Here is a 27,331-nt window from a genome sequence, read left to right on the forward strand (position 1 = left end):
GTCAGATGTGCAAAATGGTGGATGCATCTAGAGTATCTTATGACATGTCCATACTTATTCTATAAATAAGTAAGAAAAAATAAACCAGGTGTGGTGGCACATGCCTCTAATCCCAGCACTCTGGAGGCACAGGTAGGAGGATTGTTGTAAATTTATGGCGACCCTGAGACTAAAGAGTGAAGTCTAGGTCAACCTGAGCTATAGTAAAACCCTACCTTGAAAAACCAAAAAACTAAAAGAGATTAAAAAAAAAAAATGAGATGGAGAAATGGCTCAGTACACTGCTTGGTTATTTTTGTTTTTTTGTTTTGTTTTTCGAGGTAGAGTCTTGACGCTAGCTCAGGCTGACCTGGAATTCACTATGTAGTCTCAGGATGGCCTCAAATTCATAGTGATCCTCCTACCTATTGATGGGAGTAAAGGTACAGGTATGTGCTACCTGTGCCTCCAGAGTGCTGCGATTAAAGGCATGCACCACCACACCTGGCCCACTGCTTGATTCTTTTTTTTTTTTAATTTTAATTTTTTTGATTCTTAAACCTAAAGACGTGTGTTTAATCCCAGAACCAAGTACAAGTGCAGGGTGTGGCAACATGTGCTTGTAATTGCACTGCTGGAGAGGCAAGAGATAAGATTACCCCTTGGGCTACTGGTTGACCAATCTAGTCTAATTAAGACTTCCAGGTGGATCGTGGTGGGTGTGGTGGCAGATGCCTTTAATCTGAGGGGCGGAGTGATGGAGTGGTGGGTGGGGTAGAAGGATCATTGTGAATTCGAGGCCAGCCTGAAATTACATAGTGGTTTCCAAGTCAGCCAAAGCTAGATCAAGACAATACCTCAGAAAAACAAAATAGTGGGCACCCAAAGAATGACACCCACAGTTATGCTCTAGCATACATGCGCTTGCATCTGTACACACTCACACACACCTAAGGAATAGTATTAGCACACTTAAGAATAGCAAGTTAGCCGGGCGTGGTGGCACACGCCTTTAATACCAGCACTCAGGAGACAGAGGTAGGAGGATTGAGTTCGAGGCCACCCTGAGGCTACATAGTTAATTCCAGGTCAGCCTGAGCCAGAGTGAGACCCTATCGCAAAAATAAAAATAAAAAAAGAAAAAAGAAAAAAGAGAAAAGAAAAACAGCAATTTATCACACGCGTTTACCTTCACCACACTTCACCAAGAATATTCCATGAACCAAAGAACATCAGCTTTTTGTTTTCTTTGAAGGAGTTTCTCACACAAACTGAGTTAGAACTCGTTCTGTAGCTGAAACGTCCTCATGCCTCAGCCTCCAAGCTTAGGCAAGGTTCATCAGCATTCTGAAGGACTACTTCGGAGGCTCACCTTCAGAGCACAACCATGACCTGGTATTGGTTCCTTCTTATAGCCATCCACTCTACAACAAACCTATTCAACATCAGAGGAGTAACAGCTGTCTTTCAAACAAATCTCTTCTTGGAGCCTCAATCATTCAAACATACATGAAGTACTGGAACTACTCTATCTTACCTCCCTCTAAATTCTGAATTCACGAATTTTAACACCCTCTTGTTTATTACCTTTTTTCTCCTAAATGCTGGGATTAAAGGTGTTCGCCAACATGCCCAGCTATCCAACACACTCTTAAATTTTTTTTTTTTAACTTTCATTTATTTGAGAGAGAAAGAGGCAGGGGAAGAGAATGGTACACCAGGCCCTGTAGCCACTGCAAATGAACTCCAGATGCATGCGCCCCTTGTACATGTGGCTTACATGGGTCCTGGGGAATCAAACCTGGGTCCTTTGGCTTTGCAAGGGCCTTACCCAAGAAGCCCCAACACTCTTTTTTCCAACCCACACTGTCTCTTCCTCTCTCCCTCCTCTCTCTCTCTCCTCCCCACCCCTCTGGTTTTCCAAGGTAGGGTCTTGCTCTAGCCCAAGCTGACCTAAAATTCAGTGAACCTCCTACCTAGTGCTGGGAGTAAAGGTATGTGCTACCACACCCATCTCACACTGTCTCTTTTTAACAAGTGTCCCAGAGGCTGGAAAGACAACTTAGTAGTTAAGGGGCTTACCTGCAAAACCTAAGGACCCAGGTTCAGTTCCCCAATACCCACGTAAGCCAGGCGCACATGGTGACATATGCATCAGGAGTTTGTTTTCAGTGGCTATGGGCCTTAATCTGCCAATTCTCTATCTGCCCCTGACCCTCCCCTCCCTCTCAAGCAATAAAATAAAAACAAAATTCTGGCTATGATAAAACACTCCTGTAATCCTATAGTGTGGAAACTAAAGGCAAAAGATCACAGCAAGATCCAGACCATTATAGGCCAAGGAGTGAGATCCTGTCTCAAAAATCATGTCCCAAACCAAGCACACTCCAGACTCAACTTGAAATGCCACAGTGGCTCCCAAGACGGACTCCAACCTCATCATAGTAAGTAACAACTCACCTTCATAGTTTTACAGAACAAAACCCTTAAAAAATCCTTGATGTCACTCTAAAACACACTCTATAATCAAATCACTTGTAACTTCTAGCCAAGTCTGCTCTAAAAGTATGTCCACAGTCTTCCTTTTCAGGGCTCCACTCTTCTCACTGGTTTCCTTACTTCTTTTGTGTTTCTCCCAAGAACGAATGCTTACATATACACACAATTAGAATGATTATATCAAAACTAACTCCCCAGCCAGGTCTGATGGCTCACACCTTTAATCCCAGCACTGGGGAGGCAGAGGTTGGAGGATCATTGTAAATTCGAGGCCACCCTGAGAGACTATATAGTGAATTTCAGGTCAGCCTGGACTAGAGTGAGACCCCACCTCAGAAAACCCCTCCCGGGGGAAAAAAAAACAAAAACCCTAATCTCCAGTAACTTGCTACTGCTGCTACTCCTGCCGCCACGCTAGACCTCCCCGCAGCGGTCTGCTCTCATCCCCACTCTGGCCTACAGGCTTCAGTTTTGTCAACAGGTCCTACTAAGTCTACACAGACTTCACCTATGCTGCATTCTACATTCTAGAATGTTCCTCACTGTTGCAATGTCCACAGAGCTCACTCGCTCAAGTCTCCATGCTCAAAAATAGCCTGATCATTAAGTTCTAACGTCAAGTCACTGATGCATCTGGAGCCAGCCTAAGTGTATACATCTATGTGATAAGAGCACTCTGCCAAGTATTTTAGGAGCACTCAACACAAGATGGGCAAAATCCTGAAATAACTATCAACTAAACATCGCCATAGTAAGAAAAAAAAAAAAAGTCCTATAGTCTTCCAAAGTCTTGATTAGAAAACATAATACAAGTTGAAATCATGGCACAGGCCATTAACTCATTTTAACAACTGATCAAGAACCTTTGAAACAGGACCTGAGCTACTTATTACATTGTATTTAAAGCTGAGTAATGTATTCTTTTCTTTTTTTTTCCTTTGGCTCTATGCAGGTACCTTTAACCACTGATCCGTCTCTGTGGTTCTTACACAGATCTTACATCAGGACATACCAATCTGAAGAGAGGAGCTGAAAGGCTCCAATCACAAAGTGATGATAAAGAGATGAAAACAATTAATATGATTTCATTAGCACATAATAAGTACATGTATTAAAATATATGACTGCACTTCAAAAATATATAAAACTGAGAGCCATACATGGTGGTACACACCTTTATTTCCAGCACTAGGGAGGCAGAGATAGGTGATGGCCATAAGTTTGAGGCTACCCTGAGACTACACAGTGAATTCCAAGTCAGCCTGGACTACACTGAGACCCTATCTCAAAACACAAAACAAACAAACAAAAAAAATAAATATACAAATATATATATAAATAATTGAGCTGGAGAGATGACTTAGCGTTTAAGGCATTTTCTGTAAAGCCAAAGGACTTAGGTTCAATTCCCCAGGACCCACATAAGCCAGATGCACAAGATGGTGTTTGTGTCTGGAGTTCATTTTCAGTGGCTAGAGGCACTGGCGTGCCTATTCTCTCTTTCTGGAGCTTTCTCTCTATCAAGTAAATTAATTAAATGATAAAGACGTATATAATATATATATATATAATATACATATAATTGTAATGTGTCAATCAAAAACATGTCTGTTAAATTTGAAAGACAGTGGGCTAGGGACACAGCTCAGTGGTAGAGTACTTGCCCATACATGTGTGAGGCTCTGGGTTCCATCCCTATCAATACAAAAACAAAAATATAAAAAAGGACTGGAGAGAAGGCTTAGCAGTTAAGGCGCTTTCCTGCAAAGACTAAGGACCCCATACTCTACTCTCCAGATCCCACGTAAGCCAGACGCACAAAAGATGAGGCAAGCGCAAGGTCGCACATGCCCACTAGGTGGCGCAAGTTTCTGGAGTTCTATTGTAGTGGCTGAGGCCCTGGTGCGCCAATTCTTTCTCTCTAAAATATAAAAATAAAAACATTAAAAAAATAAAGAGACAGAAGTACTAACTAATGGAGATTTCATAATTACAATTTGTATACATAAATTGAATTATCACACTTCACCCAGTAAATCTGTATAATTACAAATTATTTTAAATACCTGTCTGGGTAAAAGCCCCAGTGTACTAGCACCTGCTTGTCTTTTCTCATCACTGGTCTCAACCATTCTTCTGAAAGAAAAAACAAAAAACTTTAGTTCAACAGATGAAACTCCTTATAAAGTGTTAGATTTAATTTTAAAATGTCTAAACTTATTGAACTACCCACAATAAGGGTTGGACCTTCCCACCTCAATTAACCTAACCTAGAAACTCAAAGACACGCCCAGAGGTTTGTTTGCATGGTGTTTGTAAATGTCATCACAGCTCACAAATGAAAAACTGAAGAGGCCAAAGTACATTTTATAAGTATGAAACTAACCTGTTGCTATGGTATGGACAAGCATCTCCCGAAGGCCCCTGTGTCCAAGGCTTCATCCCTAGACTTTGGTGATAGTCAGAGGTACTGGAAACATTAAAAAGTAGGACCTATCAAGTCTTCCGGGCACAATACTTGATATGGAGGGGAGCCTTGAGGGAAGCATTAGGACACTGGCACGTGTCCCGTTCCCGAGGAGTATGAGAAACAATGTTCTCCATGTGGTAACACCATGATATGCTTTCTAGCCAGAGGCATATTAGGCCCAAAAGCAATGGACAAAATGACCATGAACTGAAACCTTTAAAAGATGAGTCACTTCTCATGTTACACTAACATAAAGCTGATTTACACACCTGCTAGTGTGTTCGGAGATTTTTTTTCTTTTTCTTTCATTTTCTTTCCTTTTTTTTCCCAAATAGAGTCTTACACTAGCCCAGGCCTGCCATGGAATCCAGTGTTCATGGTGGCCTTAAACTCATGGCCATCCTTTTTCCTCCGCCAACCAATTGCTGGGATTAAAGACGTTTGCCACCACAGCTAGACAAAACTTTGGAAACTAAATCATACAATAACGATGCCCAACCTACTATATCCTTTTAAAAATATTTTTATAGGGCTGGGGAAATGGCTTAGCAGTTAAGGCACTTGTCTGCGAAGCTTAAGGACCCCATTTCGATTCCCCAGGACTCACATAAGCCAGATGCACAAGGGGGTACATGCGTCTGGAGTTCATTTGCAGGGTCTAGAGGACCTGGCTTGCCCATTCTCATTCACTCTTCCTCTTTCATGCTCTCTCAAATAAATATTTTTTTTAAAGGGGGGGGTCGGGAGCTATAGAAATGGCTTAGGATTAAATGCTTGCCTGTGAAGCCTAAGGTCCCTGGTTCAAAGCTCGATTCCCCAGTACCCATGTAAGCCAGATGCACAAGGTGGCGCATACATCTGGAGATCGTTTGCAGTGGCTGGAGGCCCTGCTGCACCTATTCTGTGTCTCTCTCTGCATCTTTGTCTGTTCCTCATAAATAAATTAAAAAAAAATTTTAAACGGGGGGTGGGATAAGCAGTTAAGCACTTCCCTGTGAAGCCTAAGGTCTCTAACCTCTCTGAGGCTCAATTTCCCAGGACCCACATAAGCCAGATGCACAAAGTCGTGCATGCATCTGGAATGTGTGTAGTGGCTAAAGGCCCTGAAGCACCCATTCTCTCTCTCTGCCTCTCTCTCTCTGTCTGTCACTCTCAAATAAATAAATAAAATATTTTTAAAGGCCATGCATGGTGGTACACGCCTTTAATCCCAGCACTGGGGAGGCAGATGTAGGAGGATTGCCATAAATTCAAGGCCATCCCGAGAATACATAGTTAATTTCAGGTCAGCCTGGGCCAGAGTGATACCCAACCTTGAAAAACAAAAACAAACAAACAGGCCAGGCATGGTGGCACATGCTTTTTATCCCAGCACTCAGGAGGCAGAGGTAGGAGAATCGCCATGAGTTCAAGGCAACCCAGGAACTATAGCGAATTCCAGATCAGCCTGAGCTAGAGGAAGACCCTACCTCGAAACCCCCCCAAAAATTTCTAGAGGTACTGCCTCATCCCCCCCCCCAAAAAACTAAGAGGCCCTAATTATTCCACAGTAAACATCTAGGATCCTACTGAGTAGGGTCCCAAAGGAAATAGGGAACTGGGGAGGGGAGAATGTGAGGGAATAAAAGACTATCACCTATGTAAAAAAAATATTACATGGGGGGCTGGAAAGACGGCATATCAGTTAAGGAGCTTCACTGCAAAGCCAAAGTACCTAGGTTCAATTACCCAGAACACATGTAAGCCACATGCACATGGGGCCAGCCGCATGCATCTGGAGTTCATTTGTAGTGACTGGAGGCCCTAACGTACCCATTCTCTATCTGCCTCTTTTTCTCTCCCTCCCTCTCTCTAATTGAAAAATATACATGTTTTCAAAATAAATGAATAAAGGCGCTTGCCTTTAATCCCAACACTCGGGAAGCAGAGACAGGGGATCATTGTGAGTTCAAGGCCAGCCTGCCCGGGAGTGTGACCCTCTACCTTGAAGAACCAAAAACTAGGGCTGGACCCAAGTTGAATTACCCAACAGCCATGTAAGCCAGATGTACAAGGTGGGGCATGAAAACAGAGTTTATGTACAGTGGCTAAAGGAACTGGTGTGCCCATTCATATACTTTCTCTCCCTTATCTCTCATAAGTTAAAAAAAAAAAAATTGAACACAAAAAGAAGCTTGGAATGGCGGCACACACCTTTAAACCCAGGACTCAGGAAGCAGAGGTAGGATGATTTACCAAGAGTTCAAGGCCACACTGAGACTAATTCAAGGTCAGCCTGGGCTAGAGTGAGAACCTACCTCAGGGTGGGATGGGGGGTGAGGAAAGAAAAACCAAATAAAGAACAACAACAAAAAAACTAAGAAGAAAAGCCATATTGAACCAGGTAGGAACAACCATTTCACATCAACTAATAACTTTTCACCCAAGCAGAGCTTGGTAAACTGGGTAATGCTCCACTGCAAGACAAGAGAGAAGTAGAATGACTATCCAATGTTTTTGTCTCAACTAAGTTTGGAGAGCTAACAGAAGGTAAACCATGTATTTTAGATGCTGGAGAACCAAGGAGAAGGGAAGAAAATTCAGCCAAATGTGGTAGCCAAGAACCTGCAGTACCTGTGTACAGCACCAGAGGAATATAAACTAACAAATCCTGGAAACTTCGAAAATTTAAACAACTACATGCTCAAGACTCCACATAATGAAGCACCCCAGGATCACTAACCAGGGTGATCAACGAAGGGTTTCCTGGTACAAAGCTACGTTAGCAGGGCATGGTGGCACATGCTTTTAATACCAGCACTCGAGAGGCAGAGGTAGGAGGATTCCTGTGAGTTTGAGGCCACCATGAGACTACATAGTAAATCTAGGTCAGCATGGGCTAGAGGCAATTGCCAAGGTTCTTGGTTTCCCACCAGGGATAGATGTTAAGACCCTATTGCTAAAGATTCCTCATACTTGAGCTGCAAGGTCACTGAGAAATTCTGCTAGAACTGAGCTGAAAATCTCCTCCATGTAGATCAGCTGACAGAAAGCTGGAAAACAACTACGATGCATGCAATTCAATGGCAAAGAGAGAAATCACCAGTGTAGATACCCAACAGTGGACACTGCAAGCCTTAAATTTGTCCAGCCAAGCCAAATGAGGCAACTGGTGCAATAGTGGCATGTCTGTTATGGGAGAAACTAACCACTTTCTAACCAGACTGGAGGCCCACTCCATGGGAGGGAATACATCTCTGATACTGAAATCCTACAATGGGGCAGTCATGAGCCCTAGGGGTGTAATATCTGCTGCTGTCAGGCTAAATATATATACTGTGATCACCAAACTGCCCAGCAAACACTTCTCTTAATGTGCATACCCTTATATTAATGCTACTCTCACTTTTGGTTACAGAACCTTCTCTTTTCACATGGCAGTGACCTTGGGATGACCCAGAAAGCACCATGGTGCTGGGAAGAAGTGACAGAGGAGTGCTCAGGACTGCAATATCTCTATCACACCTTCCAAGGCTCAGGGGTCCATTGTGGAAGAGAGGCAGAAAGAATATCAGAGTCAAAGGAAGGGTAGGACTCCTTACAACGTGCTCCACCAGACACAAAATGGCCTGCATATCCATGACCTCACAGCGCCTGAGACTGCTACCTACACAAGACATTCGTAAGAGAAAGAAAAGATCATGACATCAAAATAAAAGAGACTGATTGAGATGGGGAGGGGATATAATGGAGAATGGAGTTTTAAAGGGGGAGGGAGGGAATTACCATGGGATATTGTTTACAATTATGGAAGTTATCAAAAAAATCAATCAATAAATAAAAATAATAATGATAACCTGGGTGTGGTGGCACATGCCTTTAATACCAGCTCTCAGGAGGCAGAGGTAGAGGTAGGAGGATAGCTGTGAGTTCAAGGCCACCCTGAGACTACACAGTGTGTTCTAGGTTAGCCTGGGCTAGGGTGAGACCCTACATGGCAAAACCAAAAATAAAAAAACCCTACCTAGATATAAAAACAATACTATATAAAGTTGGGTGATTTGTATTACACTTAAGTATAGGGAACATGATTCATTAAACTAAAAAAAGCAGTATGCTTGTATTTGGTTGGGTTTTTTGTTTGTTTGCTGGGATTAAAGGCATGTGTACCACTTTTTTTTTTATTTGAGAGAATTGGTGCAGGAGGACCTCTAGCCACTGCAAACAAACTCCAAACAAATGTGCCACCTTGTGCAGCATCTGTCTTTACATGGGTAATGGAGAACTGAACCTGAGTCCTTAGACTTTGCAGGCAAGTGCCTTAACTGCTAAGCCATCTCTCCAGTCCTGTTTGGTCACTTTTTAAAAGCTAGATATAGGGCTGGAGAGATGGCTTAGCGGTTAAGCGCTCGCCTGTGAAGCCTAAGGACCCTGGTTCGAGGCTTGGTTCCCCAGGTCCCACGTTAGCCAGATGCACAAGGGGGCACACGCGTCTGGAGTTCGTTTGCAGAGGCTGGAAGCCCTGGCACGCCCATTCTCTCTCTCTCCCTCTATCTGTCTTCCTCTCTGTCTCTGTCGCTCTCAAATAAATAAATAATATATTTTTAAAAAAAAAGCTAGATATAATGTTTAATTCTCACAGTTGGGACTGTAGAGAGGCCTCAATGGTTAAAGGTGCTTGCTTGCAAAGCCTCCTGGCCCTGGTTCAATTCCTCAGTCCACATGTAAAGGAAGATGTACAAAGTAGTACATTTTTTGCATGGGTCTGGAATTTGTTTGTAGCATCAGTAGGTCCTGGCACACCAATCCTTACTCTCTCTCATAAGTAAAGAAAACGATTAAAAAAAAAAAATTTATTAAGCTGGAGAGATGGCTTAGCAGTTAAGCGCTTGCCTGTGAAAGCTAAGGACTCCAGTTCGAGGCTCGATTCCCCAGGACCCACATTAGCCAGATGCACAAGGGGGTGCACGCGTCTGGAGTTCATTTGCAGTGGCTGGAAGCCCTGGTACACCCATTCTCTATCTGCCTCTTTCTGTCTTTCTCTCTCTGTCACTCTCAAATAAATAGGAATGAACCCAAAATATAAAAAATAAAAATATTTATTTATTTGAGAGAGGAGAGGATGTGGGTGTCAGAGCCTCTAGCCACTGCGATGAATTCCAGATGTATGTGCCACCTTGTGTATTTGGTTTACATGTTAACTGGGGAATCAAACCTAGGTCCTTGGGTTTTGAAGACAAGTACCTTAACCACTTAGCCATCTCTCCAGCCTAATAAAAAACACGTTAAAAATTAGATAAAACTCAGATATGAGTTTATTAGTTCACACCAAAAACTAACTTACCGTCCTCTTGTGAGGAAGAATATGGATAAATATGGTGGGAGGCTTTTGACTTCTCATCAGTAAATGTCCCCTGCAAAGCAAACAAACAAGTAACATAAAAAATATGGCAAGCAAGCTATCAGATACTGGAAGAAAAAATGGAAGAACAAGAAAAACAATTCCTTCCTTAATATTTTAAAATTCTAATATACTTACCATTTTTAGTCAAGAAAAAAACAGAATGATTGGCCGGGCATGGTGGCTTACGCCTTTAATCCCAGCACTTGGGAGGCAGGAGGAGGAGAATCCTATGCGTTCTAGGGCACCCTGAGACTACAAAGTGAATTCCAAGTCAGCCTGGGCTAGAGTGGAAGCCTACCTTGAAAACCAAAAATAAAAATAAAAAAAAAATAACAACAACAATAATCTTTGTTTGTACAAGATATTTTTGCTAATCACTATGCTTTTTCTGTTTGTTTGTTTCAAAATAGGGTCTCACTGTAGCTCAGGCTGACCTAGAATTCACTATGTAGTCCCAGAGTGGCCTCCAACTGCCGGTGATCCTCCTTCTGCCTCCCGAGTGCTAGGATTAAAGTCGTGCACCACCACGCCTGGCTAAGTTTATTATTTTTGTATATCAAACTGTAGCTTAAAGTGAAAGCTAGAACACAAATATCAAAACTAAAGATTTGGCTAGGCAAAAAAGAGAACACTACATTGAAGTCCAGTCTAGAATATGACCTAGAAGCCAGTTAGATTAACAAGTGCTCCATCCATGGCCTATAAGAAAAAAAGAGGTCTCGCAATCAGATTTAAGTAGTACCTTATGTTTAATTTCTTTTTTTCACATTAAGCGTTTGATTGTTATTACATCTAAAAAACCCTCTAAATTTCAAAAGTTTAAAATTTGCCGGGCATGGTGACACATGCCTTTAAGTTCAACACTAGGGAGGTAGAAGTGAAGGATCCCCATGATTTCAAGACAACCCTGAGACTACATAGTGAATTCCAGGTCAGCCTGAGCCAGAGAAGGATACCACCTCAAAAAATGGGGGAAAAAATTCTATCTGTCTAAAATTAGTGCTGCCTTACAAAGTAAGGACTTTCCAACAACTCAACTGCTTCTTCAGTGTACTTCTGGAACAGAGCTATGATCACCGCTACATCACTGCCTCACCTTGCTGATATTTTCAACAGACATGAGAAAGGTGGGAGGGTAGCGTCAATATCCAAGTAAATAGGAGACAAAGAACATAGTTCATGACCTTGAACTATGGCACCCACTGTGCTATAACTAAACTTCAGCTGCCATTTACTGTTTATATGGCATGGCACAAGTTATCTTATGCATGTGTGAACTGGAGTAATAATGGTTCTATCTTACACAAGGAACTAAAAATAGTGACAGACACACTGTAGGTGCCCATGCAATATGAGCTGTTACCACATCTAACATGCTCAAGTCAAGTTGCTATCATCAATATTCCAAAACAACACTATAAACAGCTCTTCAGTTCTCTTCATCTCTTATTCTGTAAATCCAAGGCTGGAGCTCCATAGTATAGACTATCATGTGTACAGCCCTGCAACACCAGGGTAAGAAAAAGGAATTACCAATCCCACTTATTGAGAAATATTATAGCTAAATATTGACCTAAACTCTACAAAATGTTAGCATGATATCCAACATGATTCTGTAGCTATAAGAATTTTAATTTGGAGGCCGGAGAGATGGCTTGTTGAGCGGTTAAGCACCTGCCTGTGAAGCCTAAGGACCCCCCGGTTCGAGGCTCAATTCCCCAAGACCCACGTTAGCCAAATGCACAAGGGGGTGCACATCTCTGGAGTTTGCAGTGGCTGGAGGCCCTGGGGCACTCATTCTCCCTCTCTCTCACTCTTTTCTTTCTTTCTGTCGCTCAAATATATAAAAATAACCAAAAACTTTTTGAAAAAAATTATTTTAATTTGGGATAGGCATGGTGGCACACACCTTTAATCCCAGCACTCAGGAGGCAGAGGTAGGAGGATCACTATGAATTCAAGACCACCCTGAGACTACATAGTGAATTCCAGGTCAGCCTGAACTAGAACACTACCTAGCCTGGGTGGGGGGGGGGGGAACGACTCTAATTTAGGACTGGAGAGATAGCTTAGTGGTTAAGGTATTTGCCAGCAAAGTTTGAGGACTTGCATTCCATTTCCCAGTACCCACCATAAGCAATTTACACAAAGTGGCACATGCATCTGGAGTTCATTTGTAGTGGCTAGAGGCCCTGATGCAAAAATTCTCTATCCCTGACTGTACCTGAAATAAATAAAATATTTATTTAAAAAAAATAATCCTAGGGCTGAATAAATGACGTGGTGTTTAAGGTATTTGCCTATGAAACCAAAGGACCTGGGTTCAATTCCCCAGGATCCATGTAAGCCACATGCACAAGGGATCCACGTATCTGGTGTTCGTGTGCAGGGGACCTGGTGTGCCCATGCTCTCTCTCTTTCTCTGTATCTGCCTCTTTCTCTCTCCATCTGTTGCTCTCAAATAAATAAAAATAAACAAAATGTATTTTTAATTAACAAAAAACCCTAATTAGTTTGGTTCGGTGGTACATATATGATCTCAGCCCTCAGAAGATAAAATGATGAGAAGCAGGTGTGTTCAAGGTCACCCTGAGCTATATGAGACCCTATCATGCCCCATTACCCCTCTCTTGCTCTCAAATAATTTTTTTTGGGGGGGGGGTTGAGGCAAGGTCTCACTCTAGCTCAGGCTGACCTGGAATTCACTATATATTCTCAGGATGGCCTCAAACGCACATCCTTCTACCTCTGCCTCATGAGTGCTGGGATTAAAGGCATGTGTCACCACATCCGGCAATAACTTTTTTTTAATGTTTGGTTTTTCGAGGTAGGGTCTTAACTCTAGCCCAGGATGGCCTGGAATTCATTATGCTGTCTCACAGTGGCCTCAAATTCAAATCTACCCTACTCTGCCTCCCATGTGCTGGGATTGAAGGCATGTGCTACCATTCCCTACAATTTTTCTTTTTAAAGAAAACAGCCTCGGGCTGGAGAGATGGCCTGTGAACCCTAAGGACCTAGGTTCGAGGCTCGATTCCCCAGGACACACATTAACCAGAAGCACAAGGAGGCAAACCCATCTGGAGATCATTTGCAGTGGCTGGAAGCCCTGGTGCGCTCATTCTCATTCATTCTCTCTCTCTGCCTCTTTCTCTGTCACTCTCAAATAAATAAATAAAAATTAAAAAAAAGAAACAAAGAAAACAGCCTGGTGTGGTGGTGCACGCCTATAGTCCCAGAACTGGGAAGGAAGAGGTAAGAGGATCCTGTGAGTTCAAAGGCAACCTGGGACTACAGACTAGGTTCCAGATCACCCTGGGGTAGGGTGAAACCCTAATTCAAAATAGCAACAACAATAAAAACTGGGTGTGGCCACAATCTGCAATAGCATTCCTGTGAGAGCAGAGACCCCAGAGAATGGCTGGGGTTTGTTGATCAGCCAGTCTGACTGAAAACAGCAGCTCCAAATTCAGTAAGAGACTCATCTGAAGGAAATATGCAAAAGAGCAATAGAGGATACCCAATGCCTTCCTCTGGCCTCTACACATATGCAGACACACCTACATACATAAGCCTACACATAAACACACCAATACCTGTGAACATGCACACGCAAACACCCACACACAAACCAAACTAACAACAAAAAAATGTATTTCATCTTGAGGGCATAAAACAGCAGGTTAATTTATCCTATTTCTGCCCTCTTAATAATGCATATGTAAGCCGGGCATGGTGGCGCACGCCTTTAATCCAGCACTCTGAAGGCAGAGGTAGGAGGATCGCCATGAGTTCGAGGCCACCCTGAGACTCCATAGTGAATTACAGGTCAGCCTGGGCTAGAATGAGACCCTACCTCAAAAAAACAAAAAAAGAAAAAGAAAGATTATGTAATTAAATAAGCTACATTTAATATCTATGGAAAGTCATAATGTTAGTCAAAAATAAAATGGACTTCACAGTCCCATCTCCCACCATTGACTTTTCTTATCTTTGGAAAACATAGTATATTTAAGAGAACCATGCAAAAACCTAGGGCTGCCCGGTGTGATGGCGCACACCTTTAATCCCAACACTAGGTAGAGGTAGGAGGATCACTGTAAGTTTGAGCCCAGCCTGAGACTACATAAGGAATTCCAGGTCAGCCTGGGCTACTGAAGACTATCCCTTGAAAAAACCAAAAACCTAGGGAAGCTAAGGCCCTTGCCGAAGGACCCACGCTTGACCCTCCAGAACCCACAGTAGCCAGAGGCACAAAGGTGAGACAAGTGCAAGGTCGCACATGCCCACTAGGTGCCATAACCATCTGGAGTTCAACGGTAGTGGCAGAGGCCCTGACACAGAAATCCTTTTTATTTTCTTTTTTTTTTTTGGGGGGGGGGAGGAGAATGGGGACGCCAGGACCTCCAACCACCACAAACTCCAGATGCATGTACCCCTAGTCCTGGAGAATTGAACCTGGACCCTTTGGCTTTGTAGGCAGATGCCTTAACCGCTGAAACATCTCTCCAGCCCTGGCATGGAGGGAAGGAGGAAATATGATGGAGGGTGAACTTGTATGAGGGAAAGCAGGGGTGGAGAATAAATTCTCATGGTTTATTGTTTATAATAATGGATGCTATCAATAAAAAGATTAAAATTAAAATCTGTCTCAAAATCAGGCATAGCAGCACATACCTGAAACCCCAGCACTTGGGGGATGAAGGCAGGATAATCAAAAATCTGAATTCAAGGGTAGCATGAAATACATGAAAACCTGTCTCCAGGACTGGAGAAATGGCTTAGAGGTTAAGGCATTTGCAGCAAAGCCAAAAAACTCAGGTTCAAAGACCCAATACCCACACAAGCCAGATGCATGAGGTAGAGTTTGTTTACCGTGGCTAGAGGTCCTGGAGCACACGTTCTCCTCTGTGTGTAGCTGCCTCTCTCTCTCTCTCTCTCTCTCTCTCTCTCTCTCTCTCTCTCTTTCTTTATTTATTTCTCTCTATATATAATACATAAGATATTTTAAAAAACAAACCTGGGTGTTTGCCAGAGAGGCCAAAAGACCCAGGTTTGATTCACCAGGACCCATGTAAGCCAGATGCACAGGTGGTACATACAGTGGGAATTTGTTTACAGCAGCTGGGGGCCCTAGCATGACCATTTCCCTCCCTCTCTCTCAAATGAATATTTTTAAAAACAAGCTGGGTGTGGTGGCGCACGCCTTTAATCCCAGCAATTGGGAGACAGAGACAGGAGGATTGCCATGAGTTCAAGGCCACCCTGAGACTCCATAGTGAATTCCAGGTCAGCCTGAGCTAGATAGAGTGAAACCCTACCTTGTTAAACCAAGAAAAAAAAAAAAATCTTGGCAGGGCGTGGTGGTGCACACCTTTAATCCCTGCACTTAGGAGGCAGAGATAGGAGGATCACCATGAGTTCGAGGCCACCCTGAGACTACAGAGTGAATTCCACGTCAGCCTGAGCTAGAATGAGACCCTACCTCAAAAAAACAAAAAAAAAAAAAAAGAAACTTATCTTGTACCTGGGAGTCTCAGAGTTCAATATGCCACAGATTTCACTGTAGCTTAACTACATGTAATCCAAATCTTATACTCAGTAAATAAAACAGCAAACAACAAAAATACCTCAGAGCTGGGAGTGGTGTCACATGCCTTTAATCCCAGCACTTGAGAGGCAGAGGTAGGTGGATCTCCGGGAGTTCGAGACCATCCCGAGAGTGAATTCCAGGTCAGCCTGGACTAGAGACCCTACTTCACATCCCCCACCCCACCCCCAAAAAAAACTCAGCCTAAAATGAAATTAAGAAAAAGGTCAGAAGCTGGGTGTGGTGTTGCATGCCTTGAATTCCAGCACTGAAGAGGCACAAGTGGGAGGATTGCCTTGAGATCGAGGCCACCCTGAGAGTAGTACATAGGGAATTCCAGGTCAGCCTAGGCTAGACCCTACCACAAAAAGAAAAAAAAAAGGAACAGGATGTCAGAATACAGAGTATGACTGGACAGACAACATATGCTAATGGAAAAAGCAGTTTTTTTGTGTGGGGGGGGCACAAGGTCATGCTTTAATTGCCCAAGTCAGTCTAGGCTTCACTGGCTCAAGTACTCTTCCCAGGAGCTGGGACTACAGGCATGTTCTATCATGCTTGGCTGCAAACCACACTTTTTTCAGTCATATTAAAAAAAAATTATATATGTATACTTTTTATTTGCAAAGAGAAAGATATGGACAGAATGAGAATGGGTGAACAGGGCCTGTCCAGATGCATACAACACCAAGTGCATCTATCTTAAAAATACAAGCATAAACACAGACCTGAATGTGTAAGAGTGTAGGAGGATAATTTTTATAATATATTTTACCTCCTGTAATCAGTAACAATATGTAATAATATGCCATCAACCCTCTTTAGTGACTTTACAATTGCTATGATTTAAGAGTTCTTTGCCGGGCATGGTGGTGCGCACCTTTAATCCCAGCTCTCGGTAGGCAGTGGTACGAGAATCGCCATGAGTTCAAGACCACCTTGAGACTACACAGTGAATTCCAGGTCAGCCTGAGCTAGGGTGAGACCCTATCTCGAAAAACAGAAAGTGATGTAGGACATATAGGTCTCCTTAATTACATAAGCATACTTCATTCTTAGTCTATATAACATCATAACATATCAAATGCTACTCCAGGCTTAAAACAGACTAAAAGGGGCAAAATAAAATAAAATAACTGTTAACAATTAAAAGATAGAAGTCTTTCCTTTTGTTATACAGAAATCCAAAGAGATTGTAACTGACATTTATTAAAGGTTTACTACTTGTACACAATGTTTCTGTGTGACAATGTCTATTACCTGATGCCGTTTGATGATATCTTTCAATTTATTTGCCATCTTCAGATCAATGTCTGGAATGAGGTAGATGTTTGGTCTGGCCAGACAATTGTTCTGAGGACAAAAGAAAAGATTTTGAAATTCTTTGCCTTTTGAAATAATGTTAACACTGCTCATCCATCATCTTAATGTCAAAGCTAGCATGCAAACCCACACTTCTTGACTTTTTAAATATTTTATTTTTATTTATTAGAGAGAGACAGACAGAATGGGTGTGCAAAGGCTTCTAGCCACTGCAAACGAACTCCAGACAAATGCGCCACCATGGCATCGAGCTTATGTGGGTTTTGGCGGTTTGAACCTAGGTCCTTAGGCTCAAACTCTTAACGATCCTCCTACCACTGTCTCTTGAGTACTGGGGTTAAAAGTGTGAGCCACCAACCCAGCTAAATAAATATTTTAATTTTTAAAAACAGCTGAGGTATCTTCCCAGCCCCAACTCCACACATTTTACAATAGAAAGATGTCCTCTATTATAGAAATGTTGATAAGTATTTGCAGAAAAAGACTGGTAAAGAAATTCAGCAGCCGGATGTGGTTGGCGCAAGCACCACATCTCAGCACTTGGAAGGCGGAGGCAGAGATGGGAGCCACCCTGAGACTACATAGTGAATTTACAGATCAGCCTGGGCTAGAACAAGACCCTACCTCGAAAAACCAAAAAAGAAATTCAGCAATTTTTAACTAATTTTTATTTCTTGACACAGATCTTCATGTGGCCAATACTGATCTCAAACTCTACGTAGCCAAGGCCATCCTTAAACTCCTGATTCTGCTATCTCTACCTCCAAGTACCAGACAAATAGAATTCTATTTGGATGTAGGGTCTCATTGTAACTTGGACTGACCTAAAATTCACTATGTAGATGACATCAATATAAAAGGGATGGGTAGAGAAATGGCTTAACAGTTAAGGTGCTAGCCTACAAAGCCTAAGGATCCATGTTCAACTGTGGAGAGCCCATTAAGACAGATACACATGGTGATACAAACACAAGGCTGCACAAGCACACAAGGTGGCGCATGTGTCTGGAGTTCGGTTGCAGTGGTTAGAGGCCCTGGTGCACCAATTCTCTCTCATTAAAAAAAAGAAAAAGCCGGGCATGGTGGTGCACACGGGTAGCAGAGGTAGGAGGCTCAACATGAGCTCCAGGGCACCCTGAGACTACAAAGGTAATTCCAGGTCAGCTTGCACCAGAGTGAGACCCTATCTCAAAAAACAACAAACAAACAAACCAATTCCTGAGACTACATAGTAAATTCCAGGACAGCCTGGGCTATAGTGAATCTCTACCTTGAAAAACCAAATAAATAAATAAATAATAGACACTAACTGAGAGGGCAGAGGGGGTATGATGGTGGATGAATCTGTCAGGGGAAAGCAGGGGAGGGGAGGTTTATTGGCTACAATTATGAAAGCTGTTCAAGGCCACTGAGACTACATAGTGAGTTTGAGGTCAGCCTGGGTGAAGAGTTAGACCCTACCTCAAAAAAACCACACACACACAGAAAATGGGGGCTGGAGAGATGTGTTAGTGGCTAAGGCACTTGCCTGCAAAGCCTAAAAGACCCAAGTTTGATTCCCCAACACCCCTGTAAGCCAGATGCCCAAGGTGTCCCATGTGTCTGGAGTTTGTTTTAAGTGGCTGGAGGCCCTGGTGCACCCACTCTACCTCCCCCTCCCTGCCTCTTTCTCTCCAGTAAATAAATAAATAATTCTTAGAAAAAAATAGTAGTGGCCCATGCCTTCAATCGCAGCACTCAGGAGGCAGAGGTAGGAGGATTACTGTGAGTTTGAGGGCACCCTGAGCCTACATAGTGAATTCCAGGTCAGCCCGGACTAACTAGAGTGAGAGTCTACCTGAAAAAAAAAAAAAAAATAGAGAGTCGGGTGTAGTGCACACGTATGATGCCAGCATTTGGGAGGCAGAGCTAGGAGGATCACTGTGAGTTCAAGGCCATCCTGAGACTATACTGTGAATAACAGGTCAGCTTGAGCTAAAGTGAGCCCCTACCTCAGAAAAAAATAAATAAAATTAAAAATACACACACACACACACATGCACACACACTAGTGATAGTAATAATTAGAATTAAAATAATCTAACTTTGCAACTTACCTGCACTAAGGTTTTTTCAATGTTCATAAACATTTCAACATTCCGATCCATTCGGGATGGATTCTGTAGATCAAATCTTCGCCTAATAGATAAGAAAAGCATTACTAAGCTTGACCCCATCTTAAACACAAATGGAAACTTGATTTTAGAATTTGACTCAAATAAGTGAGGAACTGGACTAGCATTCTATCAAATGTGTGAAGGTCTTTGCTCAGTATTATATGCACTATCAATGCCTTTCTAAACATGACAAAGTACCCCTGTCAAAATGAAGTACCAATTCCATGAAGTTTCCTGTTTTACTCCTGTTTAAAATATTTTATTTACTTGAGAGAGACAGAGAAAAAGAGAGAGAAACACACAAAATGGGCACGTCAGACCCTCCACGACTGCAAAAGAACTCCAGATGCATGTGCCACCTTGTGCTTTCGTGGATACTTGGGGAATCCAACCTGGGTTCTCAGGCTTTGTAGGCAAGCAAGTTAACTACTAAAGGCATCTCTCCAGCCCGTTTTTCTTAAGTCTAAGATACATGTACGTCATATAGTCACATAGTCCACAGGACGAGGGCTGTAGATTAGTGGGAGAGTGCTTGCTTAGCATGCGTGAGGCCCTGGGTCCAACTCCCAGAACTGCAAGGAGAAAACGGTAAACTGTATGGATAGGCTTCGCACACATCTTCACGCAGTGTGACTGGACTTTGACCATATTCACCCACACATAGAACTTTAACTGACAGAACTGGTAATAAGACTATCTCATATGAAAATAAACAGAACAAATCTAAAAATACTGTCTAAGCAACTCCCACTTATTAAGACAATCAAGGGACGTTATAAGTACATAGTAGCTCAGCCCTTTAGTCCTGTCACTCAGGAGGCTGAGGTAGGAGGATCTTTGTGATTTCAAGGCAGCCTGGGATAGACTTACCTTGAAACAAACCAAAAAATTAAAATTAAAGTAGGGGGCTGGAGAGATGGCTTAGCGGTTAAGGAACTTGCCTGCAGAGCCAAAGAACCTAGGTTCAATTCCTCAGGACCCACACAAGCCAGATGTATGTACATGGAGTTCGCTTGCAGAGGGTAGAGGGCCTGGTGTGCCCATTCTCTCTCTCTCATTAATAAATAAAGCAAAAAAATATTTTTAATTAAAGTAGGACCTGCGATAAAAAGGACATGGATATGTAAACATTTTACATGTCATGACAAAGAGGAACAGCCCTTTATATACAGCAATTTAAACTTGACCTTACTATGTAGCCAAAGATGGACTTGAATTCCAGTTATGCCTGCTTCCACCACTCACACCCAGCAAGTGAAATAAACCTGAGGAAAGTACAAAACAGGCAACCTCTACGTGATCTCATCAAGAGGACAAGACCATTACGATGACAATGTCCATGTCCTTGACAAAACAGGTATTTGATACAACTACTGTACTCAGTGTACAAAAAAAATTCACCTACTGATCTTTACTGGACATCTTACCCATCCCTCGTTTTTGTTTTGTTTTTCAAAGTAGGGTTTCCCTCTGGTCCAGGCTGACCTGGAATTCACTATGTAGTTTCAGGGTGGCCTCAAACTCATGGTGATCCTCCTACCTCTACCTCCAGAGTGCTGGGATTAAAGGCATGCGCCACCACGCCCAGCTTCACATCCCACTTTTTAAATGTTTCTTTTACTTACTTTGGAGACAGAGAGAATGAGAGTACCAGGGCCTTCAGCCACTGCAAATGAACTCCAGATGCATGTGCCACCTTGTGCATCTGGCTTACATGGGTCCTGGAGAATAGAAACTGGGTCCTTAGTCTTCTCAGGCAAGTGCCTTAACCACTAAGCCATCTCTCCAGCCCTCAACCTTTTATTACGTCTGGAGTCCCTGGCCCATGGAATGGTGCCATCAACATCCATGCAGGTCTCTTTTTCTTTACTAAATAAATAAATAAATATTAAAGACATGGTGGTGCACACGTCTTTAATCCCAGCAGTCAGGAGGAAGAGGTAGGAGACTGCCAAGAGTTCAAGGCCACCCTGCAACTACATACTGAATTCTAGGTCAGCTCTGGGCTAGAGTAAAACAAAAAAAAAGAAAAGAAAAAAACACCAGGGACTGGGAAGATGACTCGGTGCAGGTCCTCAGCACCCACATAAAGCAGTAAGAGGAAGAGAAGACACAAACCTAAAGCTCACAGGCTGGCTAGCCTGACCTTCCCAGCAGCACACTAAGAGACCCTGTCTCAACCAAAAGACGGAAGGAGAGAACACACACCTCAAGGACTTCTGACCACACCAGTGCACACACACACACACCAAACAACCTGTGGGGATACAGCTCAGCTGGTGAAATGCTTGCCTAACAGGCATGAAGCTCTGCCTCCAGAGTGCTAAGATTAAAGGCATGCACCACCATGCCTGGCCAATACGTCAAACGCCCAGTTAAGGACTCACTCCAGCCCAGGTTTACCTGGAACTCTATTTTTAAAAAATAAAATAAGGGGACTGGAGAGATTGCCTACTAGTTAAGACACTCACCTACAAAGACAAAAGGACCCAAGTTCAATTTCCCAGTACCCATGTAAACCCAGATGCACTAGACAGCGCATGCATCCAGAGTTCATTTGCAAAGACTAGAGGCCCTTGTGAGCCCATTCTCTCTCTCAAATAAATAAAAAAATATTTTTTAAATAAAATAAGGGAGCCAGGTGTGGTGGCGCATGCCTTTAATACCAGCACTCGGGAGGCAGAGGTAGGAGGACTGCCATGATTTCGAGGCCACCCTGACACTACACAGTGAATTTCATGTCAACATGACCTACAGTGAGACCCTATCTCAAAAACCAAAAAATAAATAAATAAAATAATAATTATAATCATGAGCCAGGTGTGGTGGCGCATGCCTTTAATCCCAGCACTAGGGAGGCAGAGGTAGGAGGATCACTGTGAGTTCAAGGTCACCCTGAGACTACATAGTGAATTCCAGGTCAGCCTGGGCTAGAGTGAGACCCTACCTCGAAACACCAAAATAATAACAATAATAATAATAATAATAAATAAAAGGGAAGCTGGGTATGATGGCTCACACCTTTGATCCTGGCACTAGGGAAACAGAGGTAGGAAGATCACTGAGCGTTTGAGGCCACCCTGAGACTACATAACGAATTCCAGGTCAGAGTGAGAACCCCTACACCTTGAAAAACTAAACCAAACCAAACAAAGAACAAGCAAAAAAAAAAAAAACGGGCTCGAGAGATGGCTTAGCCTTTAAGGCATTTGCGTGCAAAGCCTAAGGACCCAGGTCTGACTCCCCAGAACCCATGTAAGCCAGATGCACATGGTGGCACATGGGTCTGGAGTTCATTTGCAGTAGCAGACCCATTCTCATTCATTCTCCCTCCCTCTCTCTCTCTCTCTCAATAAATAAGTAAAAAAAAAAACCAAACAAAGTATCACTGGGCATACACCTTTAATCCAGCACATTATCTGAAAGACAGAAGCAGGCAGAAAGAGAATGAGTATGGGTACTGGGGAACAGAACCCAGGTCATCAGGCTTTGCAAGTAAATGCTGAGCTATGTCTCCAGCCCAGCTTGTAAAATTTTCTAAAAACAACAAAGGAATATGATTTAACATTAAGTAACTTCTATATCATATGAAATATGGGAATAATTATAAAAACTTACCATCCCTGTTCATTTTTGTACTTATAAGCAGCTCCAAGAATGTGACACAAGGTACCTCCAGCTTTGAAATCCATGAAACATTTTGCCTAAAAATTATACAAGTTGTATATGAGAAAAATAAATATTTGGCCAAAAATTACTCAATCCTGGGAGCTAAGGAGATGGCCCACTGGATAAAGTGCTTGCTATTCAAGCTAAGTACCCAAGTTCAGACCCCCTCCCCCGGCCCCACATTAAAAGTGGGAAGCCATGACAGGCTTATGTCATCCCAGCACACTGACAGCTAAACAGGAAGCTGTGGAGGCACATCAAAGAGCAGAGCTTGAGAATCAACACAGAAGTTGTCCTCCGACCTCCACACATGAGCAGTGGTACTTGCACATCTGCACTCACATGCACATACACATAAATATGGATGTACACACAAATGATAAAAAAAAAAACGTGCTGGGCGTGGTGGCACACGCCTTTAATCCCAGCACTCGGGAGGCAGAGGTAGGATTGCCGTGAGTTCAAGGCCACCCTGAGACTACATAGTGAATTTCAGGTCAGCCTGAGCCAGAGTGAGACCCTACCGTGAAAAACCAAAAAAAAAAAAAAAAAAAAAAAAAAAAGTATTCGGGCATGGACAGATAGATGATGGCTTAGTGGTTAGGGTGCTAGCCTGTGAAGCTGAAGGACCAATTTCAATTCCCCAGGACCCATGTAAGCCAGATGTATAAGGTTGTGCATGCATCTCGAGCTGGTTTGCAGTGGCTAGAGGCTCTGGCACACCCAATCTCTATCTGTCCCCTCTCTCTCAAATAAAATATGTAATAATTTTTTTTTAAAAAATTGAAGGAAGCTGAATTAGGAAGAGCTCTGTGAGTTCAAGGCCACCCTGAGACTACATAGTGAATTCCAGGTCAGCCTGGGCTAGAGACTCTACCTCAAAAAACAAGCAGGGCCAGGGAGATGGCTTAGTGGTTAAGTGTTTGCCTGTGAAGCCTAAGGACCCCGGTTCGATTGATTCCCCAGGATCCACGTTAGCCAGATGCACAAGGGGACGCACGCATCTGGAGTTCGCTTGCAGTGGCTGGAAGCCCTGGCACACCCATTCTCTATCTGCCTTTCCCTCTCTCAAATAAATAAATAAAAATGAACAAAAAGAAAAAGAAAAACAAAAATCATAATCTACTACCAATTTCAATCATAAATGTTAAAAATTACTATTAAAAGCTTATGAAAACTTCTGCTGGGTTTTGTGGTACACTTCTGTACCCCACCGTCCAATGATCAGGCTGGCCTGACTTTGAACTCAGACCCTCTAGCCACTGTCTTCTGAGTGCTGAAACCACAGGGCTACATCACCAATAACTTTTACTTGTGCATGAAAAGAATATAGGGGCTGGAGAGATTGCTTAGCATTTAGAAGCACTTGCTCCGTAAGTTTTCAAATACCTAGAACCCAAGTAAAACCAGAAAAAGTGGCCCATGCGTGGTAATCCCAACACGCCAATGGCAATGGCAGGCAGAGTCACGCTGGAGGGCCAACTATCCTGGCATTTGCAGCAGCAAACAAGACAGATCCTGTCTCAAAGAAGGTGGAAAGCTAGGCCACAAGGTTGTATGTGGCCTCCACAGGCATGACATGAAACATACAAGCCCATAAGTACATATACATCATACGTATACAGATATACACATACATAACAAAAAAAAACACTTTTTTTTGCTTCAACTCACAATGTTTATGCAATAAATTCTTAAGCAGTATTTTCTTCCCAAACCTAACTTCTCAGTTAGCATACAACATACCATACAAGCCAGCAAAAGCTTGTCAAAATAGTATACCCTATGAAATTCCATTTTCATTTTTAAAAGATCAGCTCAGGGACTGAAGAGATGGCTTAGCAGTTAAGGCATTTGCCTGCAAAGCCAAAACACCAGGTTTGACTTCCCAGGAACCACATAAGCCCAGATGCACAAGGGGACGCACACATCTGGAGTTTATTTGCAGTGGCTGGAGGCCCTGATGCGCCCATTCTCTCTCTTTCTACCTCCCTATTTCTGTGTATCTCTCTCTCTCAAATAAATAAATAAAAATAAAATATTAACATAAATTCAAAAGCTGAGCATGGTGGTGCAGGCCTTTAATCACAGCACTCGGGAGGCAGAAGTTAAGTGGATCACCTTCGAGGCCACCCTGAGACTCCATAGCCTGAGCTAGCATGAAACTCTATCTCAAGAAACCAAAATATATAAATTAATTCATTAATTAAAAGATCAGCTCAAATAATGAACTTTTATACATCAATATTATATATTCTAGAAAAGTAATAGAACTTAAAAAATGGCCCCGGCCTCAGGGCTCCTGCGGCGCCTGCTGAGCCTTCAGTGCCGTGGGCGCCCTGGAAGCGCAGCTGAAGCTGAAGACTGGCAAGGTGGTGTCTCTCAGCGCCCAGAACCTGGTAGATTGTTCCACCGAGAAATACGGAAATAAAGGCTGTAATGGTGGCTTTATGACCGAGGCTTTCCAGTACATCATCGATAACAACGGCATCGATTCAGAAGCTTCCTACCCCTACCAAGCCAAGGATGAAAAATGCCATTATGACTTAAAAAATCGTGCTGCCACATGTTCAGGGTACATTGAACTTCCCTCTGGCAGTGAAGATGCCCTGAAAGAAGCTGTGGCCAATAGAGGACCAGTGTCGGTTGCCATAGATGCCAGTCACCCTTCCTTCTTCCTCTACCGAAGTGGTGTTTACGATGACCCTTCCTGTACTGACAAAGTGAATCATGGTGTACTGGTGGTTGGCTATGGTAACCTTAATGGTAAAGACTACTGGCTTGTGAAAAACAGCTGGGGCCTCCATTTTGGTGAAGAAGGATACATTTGGATGGCAAGAAATAGTGCAAATCATTGTGGGATTGCTAGTTACTGCTCTTACCCAGAAATCTAGAAGATTTTTTTTTTCATTTTGTAACAAGACAAGAAGATGAAATATTCTTAATTTTATCTGCTATGCCCAGAAGAAATGATGTGTTAGGATCAATGTATATAAGCCTAAGTAGAGAATAGTTTTACCTCCTTATAACTTTGTCTATTTCTGAAGAAAGCTTGCAAAACAAATTAATAATGTACAATAGAGGGCTCTATATTCCATCCTGCCATTCATATAGCAGGTGCACTCTGCACTTCCTTCTTTTAACCTAATAAAGTCTCTCTTAGTAATAAAAATATAATTTACTATAGGCATAAGTATATGACAGTCCCTATGGGACAATGATGTTTGTTATTGTTGTATTTTATACTCTGAGTTTTCTAATACTTTGTGATATGATACCAAAAAAATGCTTAATAAATCTGTCATTTCAAAAAAAATGCTTTTATTTATTTATGAAACAGAGAAACAGGCAGAACAGGCACACCTAGGCCTCCAGCCACTGCAAACAAACTCCAGACCTATATGGCACCTTGTGCATCTGCTTATGTGGATACAAGGTAATCAACCTGGGTCCTTAGGCTTCACGGGCAAGCGCCTTAATTGCTAAGCCATCTCCCTAGCCCTAGAACAGAACTTCTCTGGCTTTTGTTAACTGTCTTTCTCACCAAACTTTGTTCTAGTTTTATTACAAATTATCTCTTTCATTTGGGAAAATGCTGAATACTATTTTGAGAGTAAGACAAGTACATGTGGTCCTACTGGCACTAATCCATGAATATTTTTAATTATGCGTCTTGACTAAAAATATTCTCCAAAATCTAGAAGTAAATAACGCTTCAGTTCCCAGGAGTGGAAAAAGGTCTCCTTCCTAACTAAAGCCTCTTGTAAATGCTTTTCTGCTTTGTTGTTTTTTTTTTTGGGGGGGGGAGGGGGGTTTCAAGGTAGGGTCCTGCTCTAGCCCAGGCTAACAGGGTGGCCTGGAATTCAGTGATCCTTTTACCATTGTCTCCCAAGTGCTGAGATTTATGATGTGTGCCACCATGCCCAACTAAATACCATTTAAAAAAACATTATCTGAGAAAGAGGCAAAGAAAGGGGGAGAACGGAAGGAGGGGGGAGGGAAGGACAGAAGGGGTGCTCCAGGGCTTCTAGCCACAGCAAGGTCACTCCAACAGCATATGCCATCATGTATATTTAGCTTACACAGGTACTAGGGAATCAAATCTGGGTTCTTAGGCTTCTCAGGCAAGTGCCTTAATCACTAGGCAATCTCTCCAGCCTGTAAATATTCTGAAAGACACTTACATGTTCCCAAAGAGGAAATATAAAAACAATGCATATCATATTATATAAAAATTTTTTTTTTTGGTTTTGAGGTAGGGT

The 27,331-nt window shown here is 42.6% G+C and overlaps 1 protein-coding gene and 1 pseudogene across 3 annotated transcripts in view; one reads left to right on the plus strand and one right to left on the minus strand.

Moving 5' to 3' along the window:
• Smarcc1 (SWI/SNF related, matrix associated, actin dependent regulator of chromatin subfamily c member 1) overlaps positions 1-27,331 on the minus strand; it is a 136,060-nt gene that overhangs the window by 101,876 nt on the left and 6,853 nt on the right. For all 3 annotated transcript variants that reach the window (XM_045136268.1, XM_045136267.1, XM_045136269.1), the window contains exons 3-7: positions 23,019-23,104; positions 19,341-19,422; positions 17,182-17,274; positions 10,272-10,341; positions 4,545-4,614 (exon numbers count right to left, since the gene is read on the minus strand). In XM_045136268.1, coding sequence (XP_044992203.1) covers positions 4,545-4,614; positions 10,272-10,341; positions 17,182-17,274; positions 19,341-19,422; positions 23,019-23,104 — 401 coding nt within the window. The remainder of the gene's footprint in view (positions 1-4,544; positions 4,615-10,271; positions 10,342-17,181; positions 17,275-19,340; positions 19,423-23,018; positions 23,105-27,331) is intronic.
• On the plus strand, positions 23,430-25,988 carry LOC105944278 (annotated as a pseudogene).

This window comes from Jaculus jaculus, chromosome 17 (genome assembly GCF_020740685.1).
Source record: "Jaculus jaculus isolate mJacJac1 chromosome 17, mJacJac1.mat.Y.cur, whole genome shotgun sequence".
NCBI classification, from domain to species: domain Eukaryota; kingdom Metazoa; phylum Chordata; class Mammalia; order Rodentia; family Dipodidae; genus Jaculus; species Jaculus jaculus.